Source organism: Aquarana catesbeiana, linkage group LG11, assembly GCF_042186555.1.
Source record: "Aquarana catesbeiana isolate 2022-GZ linkage group LG11, ASM4218655v1, whole genome shotgun sequence".
NCBI classification, from domain to species: Eukaryota; Metazoa; Chordata; class Amphibia; order Anura; family Ranidae; genus Aquarana; species Aquarana catesbeiana.
Window position 1 is genome coordinate 205,531,748 of NC_133334.1, and position 17,469 is coordinate 205,549,216.

Consider the following 17,469-nt stretch of genomic DNA (forward strand, 5'->3'; position numbering starts at 1 on the left):
GATAAGAATATAGTTAGAATTGGGTGAGATGGAAAGATGCTCAAAACTTCAAATATCTTCCCATCTAGCCACCTCCTGAGTTCCAAAGTATGCTTTAAAAGTGTGGAATGACTTGATAGTATTTGATAATTGTCTAGTACTGCACCGGGGAGATCTTCCCAGTTCAGTCACATCACAGCAATTATTTGTGGGCCTAGTGCTAAAGTGTATCTGCAGGCAAACGTTTCTTTTATTAGTTTTGACTAGCGTTGTGAAGGGTTAGAGTGCCTGTTACTGGACTTACCGGGGAAGGTCTACCTCAACATTGTCACCAGGACAGGAATTGAGGGGAAATTTAAGAGGGACACAGATTACATTTGGCTGAAGATGCACTTTGAGGTAGAAAAGCCTAGCTATGTACATTGTCTACCTGCTAAATTAGGCAAGAGTTGTGAGTGTGTGGAGAGGGATCTGGAAATGGTACTTTTGATGTGTTGACATTTTTCATCATTTGATTTCTTTTACAGAGGAAAAAGCATTACTGGCAACTGGACAGTAAATGTATTACATTATTCCATAATGAGACGGGTGGCAAATTTTACAAGGTATGAACATGTTATTATATGTACAATACTATTGCTGCATACCTAGTACAGAACAATTACATCCCTATATTTGATTACACTGTTCCAAGATCTATGAATGTTTATACTTGATATACTTGATATACCATGCCAGATCATTGTATATTTGTGTGTACTAACACCATGCCAGACATGTAACACCATTACATGTCTACACTAATTGAGTACATCATATCAAATAATTGTATGCACCTAACAACACCATATAAGACCACCTGACCTTTTCAGCCTTTTTCTTGACCTTTACTCAATAGAAGATCATGTTACTACATGTCCCTATACTGGTTTATTACATAACAAATGCCATTCCATTCAACTTCCAGCTTAGGTTTGATGCTGGAAAAACAAGAGCATGGTTTACCTTAAGAAGACAAAAATTACCATCCTATTTGCTATCTACCTAGCTAATTTTACCCAAATATTGGTTTCTGTAACAGCCTATTCTTTCCGAACCATATATCAATGCTGGGTTTGAATTGTCCTTACAGGTGCACACAATAAAAACTTTACACAAAAAAAGACCACTGAATATTGCTCTAATGAACTGTTAAAAAGGTCCTGTATAAATCTTGCAATTTCTCTACAACTGAAATAAGACCTAAAATAACCCTAATCGCAAAGCTCACACTCTCCTGTTTTCCAGTCTGCTGGCTGCTGTGCTTTTTTTTTATTTATAAAGAAAATGAAAAGGAAAAAAAGGATGGCTGATCCAAATCAAGCAAACATAATTGTATAAAAAGATTAAGCAAACTAAGTGGGTATTTAATGGAATGCTCTTTACCTGTTTTATTTTGTAGTGTGTCAAAAAGATGCAAGCTTAAATGCATGCAAGTTATTACTGATAAACTTTGAAGGCTAAACATCTAAAAACATAAAACCCTAATGCCGCGTACACACGAGCGGACTTTCTATCCTACTTGGTCCGGCACACTTTCCGACGGACTTTGTCCGCCAGGTGCGCCGGACTTTAAAACGAACGGACTTGCCCACACACGCCGGGATTTTCCGGCGGGCTAAGTCCGCCCGTCTTTCCGACGGACTTTCGCCGGAGTTCCGGCGGACTTTCAGAATGAACGGACTTGCCCACACACGGACAAGTCCGTTCATTTTGAACGTGACTCAGGTGCGACGGGACTAGAAAAGGATGTCAATCTTGCCGCTTTTATCGGCTAGATTGACACCTTGCGAGCCCCGTCGCGGGGCATACCAGGCCCTTAGGTCTGGTATGGATTATAAAGGGGAACCCCGCTACGCCGAAAAAACGGCGTGGGGTCCCCCCTAAAATCCATACCAGACCCCGATCCGAGCACGCAGCCTGGCCGGTCAGGAAAGGGGGTGGGGACGAGCGAGCGCCCCCCCCCCTCCTGAACCGTACCAGGCCGCATGCCCTCAACATGGGGGGTGGGTGCTTTGGGGGAGGGGGGCGCCCTGCGCCCCCCCCCCCCCCCAAAGCACCTTGTCCCCATGTTGATGAGGACAAGGGCCTCTTCCCGACAACCCTGGCCGTTGGTTGTCGGGGTCTGCGGGCGGGGGCTTATCGGAATCTGGGAGCCCCCTTTAATAAGGGGGCCCCCAGATCCCGGCCCCCCACCCTATGTAAATGAGTATGGGGTACATGGTACCCCTACCCATTTACCTAGGAAAAAAGTGTAAGTAATAAAACACACCACACAGGTTTTTAAAATATTTTATTAAACAGCTCCGGGGGGGGGTCTTCTTCCGGCTTCGGGGGTCCCTCCGCTTCATCTTCTCCCGGCGTCCGGTTGGTTCTTCTCCGCTCTCCGGCCTCTTCTCCCGGTGTCGCAGGTCTTCGGCCGGCCCCTCCGCTCTCTTCATGTAGCTCTATTGCGAGCGGAGGTCCGGACTTCTGGGCTTCTTGGCTTCTTGGCTTCTTGGCTTCTCTTCTCTTCTCTTCCCCCAGATGTTGACACGACGCTCTCTCCGGCTGGACTGGTCTCTGAGGGCTGCGTTGTGACTTATATAGGCGGAGACCCCGCCCCCATATGATGTCACAGTCCCTGGGCATGCTGGGACTGTGACGTTTTAGGGGGCGTGGTCGACCACGCCCCCTAAAACGTCACAGTCCCAGCATGCCCAGGGACTGTGACATCATATGGGGGCGGGGTCTCCGCCTATATAAGTCACAACGCAGCCCTCAGAGACCAGTCCAGCCGGAGAGAGCGTCGTGTCAACATCTGGGGGAAGAGAAGAGAAGAGAAGCCAAGAAGCCAAGAAGCCCAGAAGTCCGGACCTCCGCTCGCAATAGAGCTACATGAAGAGAGCGGAGGGGCCGGCCGAAGACCTGCGACACCGGGAGAAGAGGCCGGAGAGCGGAGAAGAACCAACCGGACGCCGGGAGAAGATGAAGCGGAGGGACCCCCGAAGCCGGAAGAAGACCCCCCCGGAGCTGTTTAATAAAATATTTTAAAAACCTGTGTGGTGTGTTTTATTACTTACACTTTTTTCCTAGGTAAATGGGTAGGGGTACCATGTACCCCATACTCATTTACATAGGGTGGGGGGCCGGGATCTGGGGGCCCCCTTATTAAAGGGGGCTCCCAGATTCCGATAAGCCCCCGCCCGCAGACCCCGACAACCAACGGCCAGGGTTGTCGGGAAGAGGCCCTTGTCCTCATCAACATGGGGACAAGGTGCTTTGGGGGGGGGGGGGCGCAGGGCGCCCCCCTCCCCCAAAGCACCCACCCCCCATGTTGAGGGCATGCGGCCTGGTACGGTTCAGGAGGGGGGGGGGCGCTCGCTCGTCCCCACCCCCTTTCCTGACCGGCCAGGCTGCGTGCTCGGATCGGGGTCTGGTATGGATTTTAGGGGGGACCCCACGCCGTTTTTTCGGCGTAGCGGGGTTCCCCTTTATAATCCATACCAGACCTAAGGGCCTGGTATGCCCCGCGCTCGCCGCAATAGGAAGATTTGTTTTTCCTATTGCAGCGAGCGCGAGATGCAATACCATCCCCTCGTGTCGTATTTGGTCTGTCGGACCAGCCTACACACGAGCGGGCTTTCCGTCGGACCAGCACACACACGAGCGGACTTTCCGCCCGAAACTGAGTCCGACGGAAAGATTTCAAACATGTTTAAAATCTAGGTCCGGCGGGCTTTTGGGAAGAAGTCCGCCGGAAAAGTCCGCCGCCGCCCACACACGGGCGGATTGTCCGGCACACTCTGGTCCGCCGGACCAAGTATGCCGGAAAGTCCGACCGTGTGTACGCGGCATTAGACTATGGGTTTGATGCATCAGGTTGGTCCAAGAATGAATAGGTAAAGTGTGCTTTGCTTTCTTCAATTAATTTGCCCAGACAGGAAGAGTACTGGGGGTACTAGGAAGACATTATGCCTCATGTATCAGCAAGGACCTTTCTCTATGATTAAGCCTATTGGGTGAAACATGTCAGAGGAGTGGTCCTGGGAGTGGGACCACGTGCTGAAGCTTGTCGGTTGATTAAAATTTTGCCTGTGAAGACATCATCTTTGGATTATACTAAGACATGTGCAGGAGTCATGGACTCCAAACCAGCACTTGGATCCAGCATATGTGGGGAGCATTTGGAGGACTGAAGCAGTGGAGTTTGTGTTTTGACTCTATAAACAGCAGTAACCTTGCTGTTTTCAATTACGGTGCCTCTCTTTAATATGGATTTTAAAAATAGAAAAGGTACTAGGGCCCAGGGCATATTTTTTCTAACTAGATGCAATTTTAATGACTGTTACAGGCCTGACACTTGGGGTATGCTGCAGGAGATCCAGGGTACCTGTCTTAGGTTCCAGGTCCTATAATTGATAATGGTACACTGATTGCTAAATATTTACACCAAGCTACACCATTCTTGATCTCTGAATGAGTACCTTTCATATAATCTTTAAACCCACCTCAGACATTTCATTTCAGACATTTCATAAACCGTATCAATCTTCTTCCTATCTGCACACCTGACTGCAACACACTACTTTACTGCATTTCCACACTTGTATACACAGCAACGTTACAATTTCTCTTTCTGTTTTTACCAGACTGTAATTGATTTCTGTATCTCTGCATCTATTTAGATCAGATCTGATTGTTGCATCTCCATACTGTATCTCTTCCTTAAAAATCCATAGTTTAGGACTTCAATTCTCTGCATCTTTTTTGCCTTTTGACAGTGTATATGCAGGCTTCTGTAATACAATTGCCATCACTAAACCTAATTATATCCCATATTAATTATTAAATCTCTTAAATATGATGTGCTATATCCAATTGTTACCCCTATGCCACAGTTACAAACTTCCCTTTCACATTAAAGTATACTGCATGCAAATGACTATTAGGACTCTGTCTGTGTCATACATGATCACAAATGTCACATATCTAACATATTTATGTATAGAAAATGATATACATTTAAATCTAGTTGCTGGCCGGAATTGCCAGCAAAACCTCAAAATTTACATTTCACCGAATTGTATTTCAGGAAATACCCCTGTCTGATATCCTCCACATTGAGGCATTTGATAGTAAACCCAATGGGCTTGCAAAAGATGGGGAGACCCCTCATTGTTTTGAGTTACTGACAGATACTTTGGTGTATTATGTGGGAGAGCGACGTTCCACTCCACAACGTGGGCATAATAGAGCAGATTCTGGAGACACCTGGTACAGAATGATCCGAAAAGCCCTGATGCCAGGCATGGATGACAGCAGCACTCCAAAGAAGTCATCTCAGTCAAGTATTCCAGGTGAGATGTTCTGTGCTCATAACCAATTCAATTTGTTGTCTATTATAAAACTGCATCCCAGTTTTACAGCAGGGGAGGTCGGAGCCAACAAAACCGGAAGTGACATCAATACGGGCAAACACGCAGCCTAAATGCATTTTGTGATCAACACATCATCAGGAAACTGTTGATCATGAAATGCATCCAGGCTGCAGGCTGCATGTCTGCCCGTATCGACGTCACTTCTGGTTTTGTTGTTTCCGACCTCCGGTGTATTGGCCGCAACCTGGAGAGATGGCGAGCGCACTTGGTTGGCTGTACATGTTGGTGCTGACTTGCAGCAACTGTAAATGTAAGTGCGCATTAGTATATACTTGTTGGAATTGATGTTTTAATAAACTTACTGCACTAGGATATTCAATATGCTTCTCCCGAGCTTTTATGGTAGATCCATTTAAGGAGATACCTCTGGAGCTGAGAACCATCCCCTTCAGGTATACTGCTGACCAAAGGAGTCTAAGTGGTACAAGGTGTATTTATTTTAGTTTTTTGGCGAGTTTGTATTTCTCACACACAATTGATGGTGGAGCACGACTAAATGATAATTTGCTACTGCACTTATTTCTCTAACCACAGTGATTGGAATATTCTGTGAGGACTTTCCTTGTCATACTTTATGGAACGGTACATTGCAGAACCTACACATTGTGGACTGGATAATTTATACGGATGATTAATGTTTTTTGGGGTGATTATTACTTTTATGTTAGATTATGAGTTTTATCAGTGCTGTAAATAGAAATGTCTTTATTGTAAAAGATCTGTAGATCTGTTAACAAAAGTCAATAAAATCTGCAATGAGCGTGCCAGCAAACTAAAAGAATCAAAAATGTACCTTGTAGCTGTGTATCCACCAGGGACTGATATGTAAGAAGGCTGGCCGGAGGCTAGCCTGTATTTGTAGGAGGAGTCTGAGGGGTATATATCCCTTCTCCTTTGTCTGATCCTGTATCGGCTCGTTTTCAGGGTTACAGCTGACGCACGTCATTTCTGGGTTCAGGGTGGCTGCGTCACTTCCGGTTTCTTTACAGAGCAGCGGTCGGCGGCAGTTCTTTTCCCGGTGCTCGTGCCGGGCTTCATTCGGAGGGACCGCCCACTACTTTTCTCGGGCTCACATCAGGCTTCATTCGGGATGGGGCGCCCGCTCACTTCTCCCAGGAACTCATGCCGGGCATCATGGGGGGCGCCCGCCCGTTTACTTTTCCCTGGGCATCTAGGGGCCTACAGGGGTTAGCCACGTTAGTCCTGGTATGTACGGGCTGGGGGGTGCCAATAACTGGGGGGCTGCTTGGGGGGGCAAGTGAGCCGGGAGAGCCAGCCAGCTGAAACTTGCTTGACATTCCAGGCCACTTGGGGTCTCAAATCACAGGGGGGGTGCAGACCAGCAGGTTCATCGTCAGCACTTGTGAGATCTGTTGCAGCATCTCTCCCTGCAAGCTTGGGGGGGGGGGGTCACTGAGAACAAGTACCAAGAAGTGGGGCTGATTGGAGGGTAGCTCCACTCCCATGGTCATTTCATGATTCCATGCCTCACAGCGTAGCATGTTCTGTCATAGCGGTTCTGTCATGGCATGTTCTGTCATAGCGGTTCTGTCGCAACGTGTTATACCATAGCAGTTCTGTCTTAGCATGTTCTGTCATAGCATGCTCTGTCGTAGCGTGTTCTGTCATAGCGTGTTCTATCCTGTCATAGCGGGTTTCTGTCATAGCGGTCATGTCATAGCATGTTCTGTCATAGCGTGTCGGTGCCATGCAGTTACGGCATACACTAGTAGCTGTTTCATCCCGTTTGTTTCCATGTCTCGTCATACCTTTCATTCAGGTTTCTTTGTATACCGGGGTTTAGTTAGCTAGTGCTCACATCTCAGGATCTGTCATGTCTACAGATCCATACGGGCTGAGGTTTCATTTTTAAATGATTGTTGACCACAATCTTCTCGCCCATATACCATACGTCATATGTTGCACATTCATTTCTTTATACCTGTACGACTATCCACCACGGTCTGTGAGTACATTAGCCCTGACTATTCAGTTTTAATTACCTGTCTTTGTGCTGCAGGTTACTTGGGCTCACTTACTACATACACTAGGGTGGGGGGTTCATTTACACGCTGTGGTCTCGTCATTACTGCTTACGTCCTATTACTTAGGTAGGCAGGGACGGGTGTTTTTGTTCTCATGTCTGGTTGTCTGTTGTCACTTTCTCTAGTTTGTGTTTCCTTGGGTTTGGGCATGCCGCACGTTTCAGAAGCGACTAATTCACGTTCATCCCTTCAACCCCACGTGGGGGTTCAGAGCATGGTAGCACTCATTTAGGAGTTGGTCTATACTTAAGCACAGCGGAGCTTTGTCACAGGGCTTCTTTGATTGTTGTTTCCAGTTCCATCCCAGCTACTCCCATCCACCAGCATGGAACATGTTCTGGGCATTATTCTTTAACTCTGATTCATGTGGGCTAAATATGCTCTCCACGGCCTGTTACGGTTGCTAGACTGGATGGAGGTGATCGAAGCTCGCTCGTTCAGAGGCAGGGTGTCAGCGCACCCCCAGCTCCTGCTCTTCCTACATTCCTGCAGGCAAGGTCAGCATCCCTTAGTCCACCTGTTTTGTCAAGGTTTCTGGTTCAATATGTCTGAGCCAAGTAATGTTCCTTGTCAGGGGCTGTGTTGGAATCTCCCATCAACGGTTTTCAGATAGCCCCTGCTGGAGGAATTTTCAGGCCTGCATGTGGGCCTCATCACTATCTCGAGGGAGTCTTTCGTATGTGGTATCTTGGCTTCTGCAGACAGTCATGCTTTCGTTGTCAATCAAGTTACTGGAGGCAGTAATTTCCAAGGGGTGCTGGGTCTGGTTCTTCACCTTCGTTCTGAAGGTGGTGGGTCGGACCAGGTGTCCAGGGGCAAGTTTCCGCATATCAATGCAAGTTTCCCCATAGAAGTCAATAGAAACGAAGATAATTTGTTCCACATTGACTTCTATTGCATGTGGCCAGAGGTGGGGGGGCGCTGTAGAGACTCGGAAATACTCGGAGACCGTTCGGAGCTGCTCGGATGCACTTGGAAACCCTTGGAGAGGCTCGGAAACACTTGGGAGCCAAGTGTTTCCGAGTATTTCCGAGTGCATCCGAGCGGCTCCAAACGGCTCTAAGTATAACCGGCTCCCCCGCACCTCTGGCCAAATGCGGTACTGCACACCACAGAGGCTTGAATGCTGCTCGTTTTGTGAGACAACACTCACAAACCGAGTCAGGATTTTTAAAAAATAATAGCTCGTATTGCAAAATGCTCGTTAACCACGTTACTCGCAATCCAAGGTATTACTGTAGTTGATTTCCATTGCGTGGTTACCGCCTAGTGATCTGCAGTCTCTGTCAGGGTGCTGAGCCAATGTCCCCTTAACGGCCCACAAAGTAGTAGGTCCGGGACATATATCATCATTATCATTATTCTGGGTTCCACTCTCAGCTCTAATCTCTTGATTGCAAGGTTGGCTGGGGAGCTGGTCAGATACTTCAGACCAATCATCTTTTGTCCGATCCCAAGCCTGTTTAAAAGGGGGCTTACAGACACTTGCGTATGCTGAATCATGCCATGAGAATTATTCCTCAGGATGGATCTGGCCCTCCCTCCCCTGGTTCAGGACTCGGTTGTCACATTACAAGCAGAAGCACGACCTTACTTAAATCATGTGGGACCACTTTTCTGTGTGTCTAGTATGATTTTCTCCATGTTTATTCCACAACTATAAGCAGGGTTCTCAGAGTGTTTTCAGTCGCCGCTGACTCAGTTGGTTTGGCCCCCGGAAGTTTTTCGTCTGCCCTAGTTTGCGCATATATCGTTCGTAATTTGCCCAATACTAGCAGTTATGGTCAAATGGGGATCGGTTGGTCAGGGAGCTCAGTGTTATGAAGGGTCAGCCATAGCCTAATTTTTAATAAGGTGGTAGTTAGGGTATCGCATTTCCGAGTGAAGACTCTGACTATAAATGCAGCATTAGCTAACTAGGGAGAGAATGGTGATATAGCTTAAAAAAAGTTCTTTATTTATCATTAATAAATAAGTCTATATTTTTCTGCTTAATTTTCCATAGGAGCATTTCTTGAACCACAGCAAAATTTGGTAAGTCAATTTTATATTACACAAAACGTTCACATACTAGCTTTCCACTTTCACATACTACTTTAATGTACAACTATAATAAGTTGTATATAATTGCCACACTTTTTCAGTGACTCTTCCATTTTTTTGAGTACAGGCTACCTTTTTATTAACTCCTTCACAGCCATTGACATATGGCATATATTGGCAGCAGTGGTGGGGTTTTACACACACAGTGTGTATAAATAATGACAAGCCAACTGTCGGCTGTCAGGTGGAAGCCCCCCAATCGCTTCCACACACCCCTGGTACATTGGACCATATGTTATATCTCTGCTTTCAGAAAAAATATAATGTTTTGGGGGTTTTAAGTGACCTTCCGGCCTAAAATATTTTTTAAACACGTGGAAAAAATGCAAAAATAGCTCTGGGGGCAGAGCCAAGCTGGAGTGCAAAATATGTACTTTTCCTTTTAAAGGTGAAATTTTTCACTCCAGCTAGGCATTCCTTTAAATCTACAGAATATTGTATTTTACTGAAAATTGCATACACTGATGGTAACCTTTGCGTACATTTTACATAGTTAGTCTGGTTGGAAAAAGACCATCTAGTTCAACCAATAAAAGGGAAAGAAAAAAACAAAATTCCAACCCTATATACACTATCCTTTACCCACAGTTGATCCAGAGGAAGCTAAAAACCAAAAAAAAAACAGCAAAGCATGATCCAATTTGCTCTAGCTGGGCAAAAATTCCTTCCTGATCCCCCAAGAGGCAATTGGATATGCCCTGGATTTACCTATAAATATTACTATTCAGTTACGTATATTATATACATTTAGGAAAGAATCCAGGCTTTTTTTTTTTTTTTTTTTGTTTACAAACTTTTTTTATTAAGGTATATAAAATATACATTAGTGTGACAAGACACAAAAGAGAGTAAATGTCACAAGTATAATCTTGAGTTAAAAGATAAAACAATTCAGAAGCATACAAAAAAGGTACCTTCAGAAAACATGAATCAACAGTTGTACAAAAATAGATACATGAAGGATCAGAAAGATATACATAGGGTTACTGATCCTATAGTACATGGTAACTTAACAGGTACTATATAAGTTCAAAACAGTAGAATATGTCTGAGTCTTCCAAGGAATCCAGGCCTAAAGCAATCTGATGAGCTGGACAGAACCAGCTCTTGAGGAAGTCTTTTCCACATTTTCACAGCTCCTACTGTAAAGAAGCCTTTCCAGATTTGGAGATTACATTTTTTTAATGCATGCTTTGCTGTGATTGTCGCACGACAATTTAGGCAAAATCACATCGCGTTTGAAGTGCCATGAAGACTGACTGGCACCCAAATGCCCATAGGGGGAATTGCCACAATTGCTGTGTGATTTTGTGAATTGTGTCAATTCCGCACATGATTCCAAATTGCTAGGTGTGAATAGGGCCTTAGGGTAAACACTTGCTTCTATGAAAAACCATGGGGCTGTGAACAAGTGGACATGTCTGCCTTATCATGCTGTTCATCATTCACAGTATGAGTAAGACTTCACTACCTTACCTGAAGTATAAAAAGTAGTGGGCTGAGACTCAGCAAGCTTAGAATGGAAGGCCTGAAACAAAATGGGCAAACCGCATAATTTAGTTATACTTTTATCTTCTATTTGTATAATAATGTAATTTGGAGCCATTTTCAAGATACAATGGTTATAGAAAAGACTCGCCCCCCCTATAAAATAATCACATTTTGTTGCTTTGTAGCCTGAAATGAAGACAGATACAGTTTTTGTTTTATCCAGATGTATTTACTAGTGTAACTTATAACACCCAAGTGAAAGATATAATATTAACATATCAGAAACATTTTTAAAAAAGGATCATCCCCCTTATGTCAGTATTTTGTTGGATCACAATATGCTTTTAATTACAGCCTTTAGGTCTGGTTCAACAAAATACTGACATAAGGGAGGTGATTCTTTTTCCAATTGTTTTTAATTTTTTTTTTTTATTTTCTGACATGTTGGTGTTATATCTTTCACTTGGATGTTATAAGTTACACTAGTAAATACAGCTGGATAAAGCAAAAACTGTGCCTGTCTTCATTTCAGGCTACAAAGCAAAAAAATGTGATTATTTTAAAGGGGGTTGAGTCTTTTCCATACCCATATGTTGCAGCCCATTCATGTGAATAGGCTGAAATTGCACTGTAATGCGGAAAAGTATGCAATACTATAATAATAATAAATACTAATAAAAAACACACTGTACCAAATTGCATGGTTGTGTTTGGGGTGCCATTAACAATGATTGGCATCTGCTGCAGATCACAAAAGGCAGTACGTTTTAGCACACTGCAAAGAACACGCATGGAAGGCACCTTGTTGTGTTGTGGTGTGAATGGCCCTAAATCTTATATATATTTTTTTGTTTCTCCAAGGATATCAGTCATATGTACCAGATCTTCCCAGATGAAGTTCTGGGTTCAGGACAATTTGGAATTGTCTATGGCGGTAAGATATTTAATTTCATTCCTCTTTTCATGAAAGATTAATTTAAATAAGGAATAAACCCTTTTTTTTTTTTTTAATTACGCAATGTCAATGCTTTCTATTTTAAGATAACAGTATTTCTACTCTCAATAGTAGAAGCATTTTTTCTCTTAACATAACCTTGTTGGGTCTTTTATGACCTATCGATAGATTGTTATCCAGATCGCTTAGTAAGGAGTGGAAGGCAAAAGGATCAAGTTGGAAAATGATCCTCGATCAGCAGTAGCAATCAGCTGCAGCCACTGATCAGTGTATTCCAACAGTGGTGGATGGCTTTGTCAGAATACAAAGTGATTCATCCACCCAGCTCCTTTATGTGGATAGAGGAATGTTACTTTTCATACTACTTCAACTACTTCCTTCACCCTTGATTGGTCCTATCCTACAGATTATTTTCATCATGTTGGTAAATGTGCTCAATGGCTAGGAACTTGTAACTGCCCCCTAAATGAGTACTAAGTGCACAGCCCTCGACTGAATATAATGTTTGGCCATTAAATTGGGAGAGTTTTGTGCTGTTTATGGCCAACTGTAAAGTTTTTATGTTTTAAAATTTGTTTAAATAATAGGAATCTATAGTATAATAGGTTAAATTCACAAAGATAACAAACTAGCATGATGATTCTTATTTTCCAGGTAACATGGCAGTTATTTTCAGCAGTGTCCAATCAGATTTGAAAATTAGACAAGACCATAGATGATGCGATTTTCTTTCCTGTAACCACAAATGTTGCAGGAATGAAAATCACTCGATTTTCACAGCAACACATTCAATGTTGATAGAGTAATTTCTCTCACAACGCTATTGTGTTCTGCTGGCAGATAGCCTTCCCTGAAAGCAGAACATAATGATTACTACTATAACCGCCAGCAGTAGTCGCATGCAAATCATTCTGACAGGCTGGCTGTATGGAAGTAAAACTAGCCTGGCCATAGGTTGGTCGAATCTCAACTGGTCCCTGCTGAACCGGCTGAGATTTGATCCATCCATGGCCAGCTTTATACTCACATGACTGAAATGTGGATCCTTATCTCAATGTTAATGCTTTGTGAGCTGAACCCTTTGTCTGCTATCTACAGTTAAACTTTGTCTTGTAAGCTGAAGCTACCAATTATTTAGCTATAGGAAAGGTTAATCTCACAATAACATAGTTTGAGCACACTGGTTATAAATAGATCTCATATTTATGAATTACTACAATCAGATATTGGATTTTTCGACAACTGTGGGATTTAAAAAACATTTTTGTTGCCATATGAAACAAGGATTCTTTTATATGCAAGTTGGTAAGGCATTAAAGTACAATATTTCTTTATGAATTGTAGATAAGATTGTTTGATTCTTGTTGTAGAGCTACCCCGGTAGGAGCCGCTGAATGATGCTTGTCCTCTGGAACTGCCCTGACCTTGGAAACACCTCCACCCTTCTGACACTCTATGTTCAGTCATGGATTTCATGAAAAATACTTAGCAACATTGCCACAAATAATACTCAGCTCAGATAGAGGCAGTAAACGTAAAGTTCAGTCAACACTATCAATACTTCAAAGCAGTTCAGATTCGTAGTGGAAACAATCGGCATGTAACAATACATAGTCAATGGATATTAGACAATTAAATAGATTAAGGCAGCTAACAAGGAACCACTGGGTGTAGCAGCATAGACTGTAACAGGGTTCTCCAGAAAGGCAACTCAGACTGTGGGCAAAGGGACTGCTACAGAAGCATTCAGGCTCCACACAGCCACGTTGCACACCCAGGGTTGCTGTATCTAGACTGTATATGGCAGAAAGGGGGAGCACCCCTGAGCTATTGATGGATATGTAGGTATATCAAGGAGAGTCATTTTGTGTTTGAGGCTGAATCTTCTGCCAACAATAGATGGGGCTCTTTAACAGTTGGAGTATAGGTGATGATACTTGTGTTCAGTCTGTTTGCAGTGAATAAAGGGGTTGTAATAGGATCACCTAGCTGAAGCGGGGGTAAGGGTGTATGCTAGCATTGTCCATGTGTAAGAGTAAAGACTGAGCAACTGCCTTCTCGCCAATCTCAATTGAGGTAACAACTCTGGTGCAGGAAAGGGTAGATGAACAGGCTATGGAGCAGTAGTAGGGTGATATGAGAGGGGCGCCTTTAGGGTTGCCACCTGTCTGGGTTTGTCATGTACCTGGTAGGAGTCTGATATGACGAGGTCGGCCTCCCTTGTATCTCCAGCCCAAGCCCCACTGAAGGTGGAACAGATGGTGGCTAGGGCCAGGAGGAACACGAGTGCCTGTAAGTGTTGCTTGCAGAACTTGCAGATGGAGTAGTAGGCTCGGTGGCGCAGGCAGGACAACAGGCAGTGTTTGAGCCAGGCGAAGAGCAGGAGCAGGGTCTCAAGGATAGCCGGGTTCGGTAACAGGCGGGCAGCGAAGTACAAAGGCATGAGCAAAAGCAAAAGCAAGGTCAAAATGGAAGCCGAGATCAGGAACCAGTAATCAGGAATGTATCAGAGTCCAGAGGCAGAGTCAGGGTAACCGGGGTTCAGCAACAGGTATCAGGCAGAGTATAACAGGAATCAGAAGATCAGGACACAGCTGAAGACCAGTCAGCACTGTTTGTGAGTCAGAGCACCCTTTAAATGGGCCGTTGGGCACCAATTGGCGTTAGGGACGCGCTCCTGCGCGTGCACACAGTCCGTTGTGCACACTCGTGCGCATCAGCTCCCTGGAAGTCCGCTGTTGCCCATGGGCGCGCGCATGTTCACGTGTGTGCGCCAGAGCAGTTCTCTTACACCTCTGTTGCCCATGAGTGCGCACATGCGCACGTGTGTGCACCAGAGCAGTTCTCTTACATTGCCCCCCCCTTGTGGGCAGCCTCCGGATGCCCTTCAGGGCTCTTTTTTCTGGGTGGCGTTGAAAGAAGGCTTGCACCAGTCTTGGAGCATGTACATTTGAAGCTGGTTCCCAAGAATTTTCCTCCGGGCCGTAGCCCTTCCATTTGACAAGGAACTGTGTTTGGTCGTTCCTAAGTCTACAGTCCAACACGGCCTCCACTTCGAATTCTTCATTGCCTTCGACAAGAATCAGAGGAGGGATTTTAGAAACACGATCTGGAAAGGGATTTGGCACCGTTGGTTTCAATAAAGAAACATGGAATACTGGATGTATCTTCAGACTCTTGGGTAACACCAGTTCAAACGCTACCGCATTAATCTTCCTTTTGACAGGAAAGGGGCCCAAAAATTTTGGACCAAGTTTCTTCGAAGGGCAGTTTAATCTTAAATTTGCTGTAGACAGCCAGACCTTGTCCCCCGGTTCCAGTTTCAGACTGCCTCTTCTTTTTCTGTCAAAGAATTTTTTGTCACTTGCCTGGGTCTTAGAGATTGTATCCTGCAACAATTGGTTATTAGTACTGAGGAAGTCTAATCTGTCTTGTACAGCAGGTACAGGAGATTCAACAGATAATTCCGGCAAAAAAGAGGGGTTATACCCGTAATTAGCAAAAAAGGGTGATTGCTTGGTTGCTGAGTGGATGGAATTGTTATAGGAGAATTCTGCAAGTGGGAGGAGAGATACCCAATCATCCTGAGCAAAGGAGGAAAAACACCATAAGTACTGTTTGAGGGTTTGGTTGGTTCTTTCAGTCTGTCCATTAGTTTGTGGGTGGTATGCTGAGGAAAGGCGGAGTTCAATCTTTAGTGCTTCACATAAGACCCTCCAAAATCTAGAGGTGAATTGTACCCCTCCGTCGGAGGTAATGCTATCAGAAATGCCATGTAACTTAACAATTTCCTTGATGAAGGCTGAGGCAGTCTCCGTGGCAGAAGGAGTTCCTTGTAAGGGTACGAAATGAGCCATCTTGGTCAGACGATCTACCACAACAAAGATGGTTGTGAAGTCCTTAGATGGGGGGAGCTCTATGATGAAATCCATGGAGATCATTTTCCATGGTTTCTTTGGTACGGGGAGAGGCTCCAAGAGTCCCCAAGTTCTGGTTCTGTCTGTTTTATTCTGAAGGCATGTGATACAAGATTTAACATATTTCTTGCAGTCCTGCATTAAATCTGGCCACCAGAAGGTACGGGAGATCAAATTGGCAGTTTTGTAGATTCCAAAATGCCCAGCTAGGGGATGATCATGGCAGCGTCTCAGAATGGCAACTCTGAATTGTTCAGGGACAAAGATCTGCTCTTCATGAAAGTAAAGGCCATTCCTTAATTGAAGAGCCAAGTCCTGGGAAGGTGGTTGGTTTGCCACATCTGCTCTTATTTGTGACATCGGGTCTGCTTGAAGGAGTAAAACATTCTTGGCCGGGAGAATGGTATCAGATTCCAAGGATTTCACAGGGTCATTGAACATGCGGGACAAGGCATCCGGCTTGCCATTCTGTGAGCCAGGACGATAAGGGATGTGAAACCTAAAACGAGAAAATAACAGTGCCCACCTGGCTTGTCGGGGTCATCTGGCCGTTCTCAAATACTCTAAGTTTTTGTGATCCGTGAAGATGAGGATTGGGTGAGAAGCTCCCTCCAAGAGGTAACGCCACTCTTCAAGCGTAGCTTTGATAGCCAACAACTCTCGGTCTCCCACATCATAATTCCTCTCGGAAGGATTCAACTTCTTGGAAAAGAAGGCTACAGGATGAAGTAAAGATTTAGGACCCTGACGTTGGGACAATATAGCCCCGACTGCATTTTCAGAAGCATCTACCTCCAATACATAGGCCAAGGATGGATCAGGATGCTTCAAGATGGGGGCTGAGGTAAATAACTTTTAACTGTTCAAAGGCTTCTTGGGCTTCTGGTGTCCAGCGAAAGGGAATGTGCTGCTTGGTTAATTGTGTGATAGGAGTGATAATACCAGAAAAGTTCTTGATAAACTTGCTATAAAAATTAGCAAATCCCACAAACCTCTGAATAGCTTTTCTGTCTGTAGGGGCAGGCCATTCCAGAATGGACGTGACTTTCTGCGGGTCCATGGAGATACCATTGGCCGAGATAACAAGGTCCAGAAAATGTATGGTTTGTTTTTCAAAGTCACACTTTTCAGCTTTTGCATAAAGACAGTGTTCCCGGAGCCGGCCCAGTACCTTCTTTACATTAATTTGATGTGATTCGACAGATTCAGAGAATATAAGAATATCGTTTAAATAAACAATGCCAAACAAGTCAAGAAAGTCCCGAAAAACATAATTTAGTAGGTGTTGGAATGTGGCTGGGGCATTGCAGAGCCCAAATTAGCATGACCAAATTTCAAAATGGCCAAAGCGTGTTCAGAAGGCCGTCTTCCATTCATCTCCTTCTCTGATTCTGACTAAGTTATATGCACCTCTTAAGTCCAGTTTGGAGAATATTCGTGCCCCCCCCGCAGTCTCTGAAAGAGTTCAGGAATCAGAGGAAGGGGATACCGGTTTTTGACTGTGCTTTAAGGTCCCACAA

At 44.5% G+C, this 17,469-nt stretch overlaps 1 protein-coding gene across 1 annotated transcript in view; it reads left to right on the plus strand.

The window, feature by feature from the left end:
* LOC141112385 (serine/threonine-protein kinase D1-like) overlaps nucleotides 1-17,469 on the plus strand; it is a 220,376-nt gene that overhangs the window by 169,296 nt on the left and 33,611 nt on the right. The window contains exons 10-13 of the mRNA XM_073605181.1: nucleotides 507-584; nucleotides 5,093-5,357; nucleotides 9,489-9,517; nucleotides 11,939-12,011. Coding sequence (XP_073461282.1) covers nucleotides 507-584; nucleotides 5,093-5,357; nucleotides 9,489-9,517; nucleotides 11,939-12,011 — 445 coding nt within the window. The remainder of the gene's footprint in view (nucleotides 1-506; nucleotides 585-5,092; nucleotides 5,358-9,488; nucleotides 9,518-11,938; nucleotides 12,012-17,469) is intronic.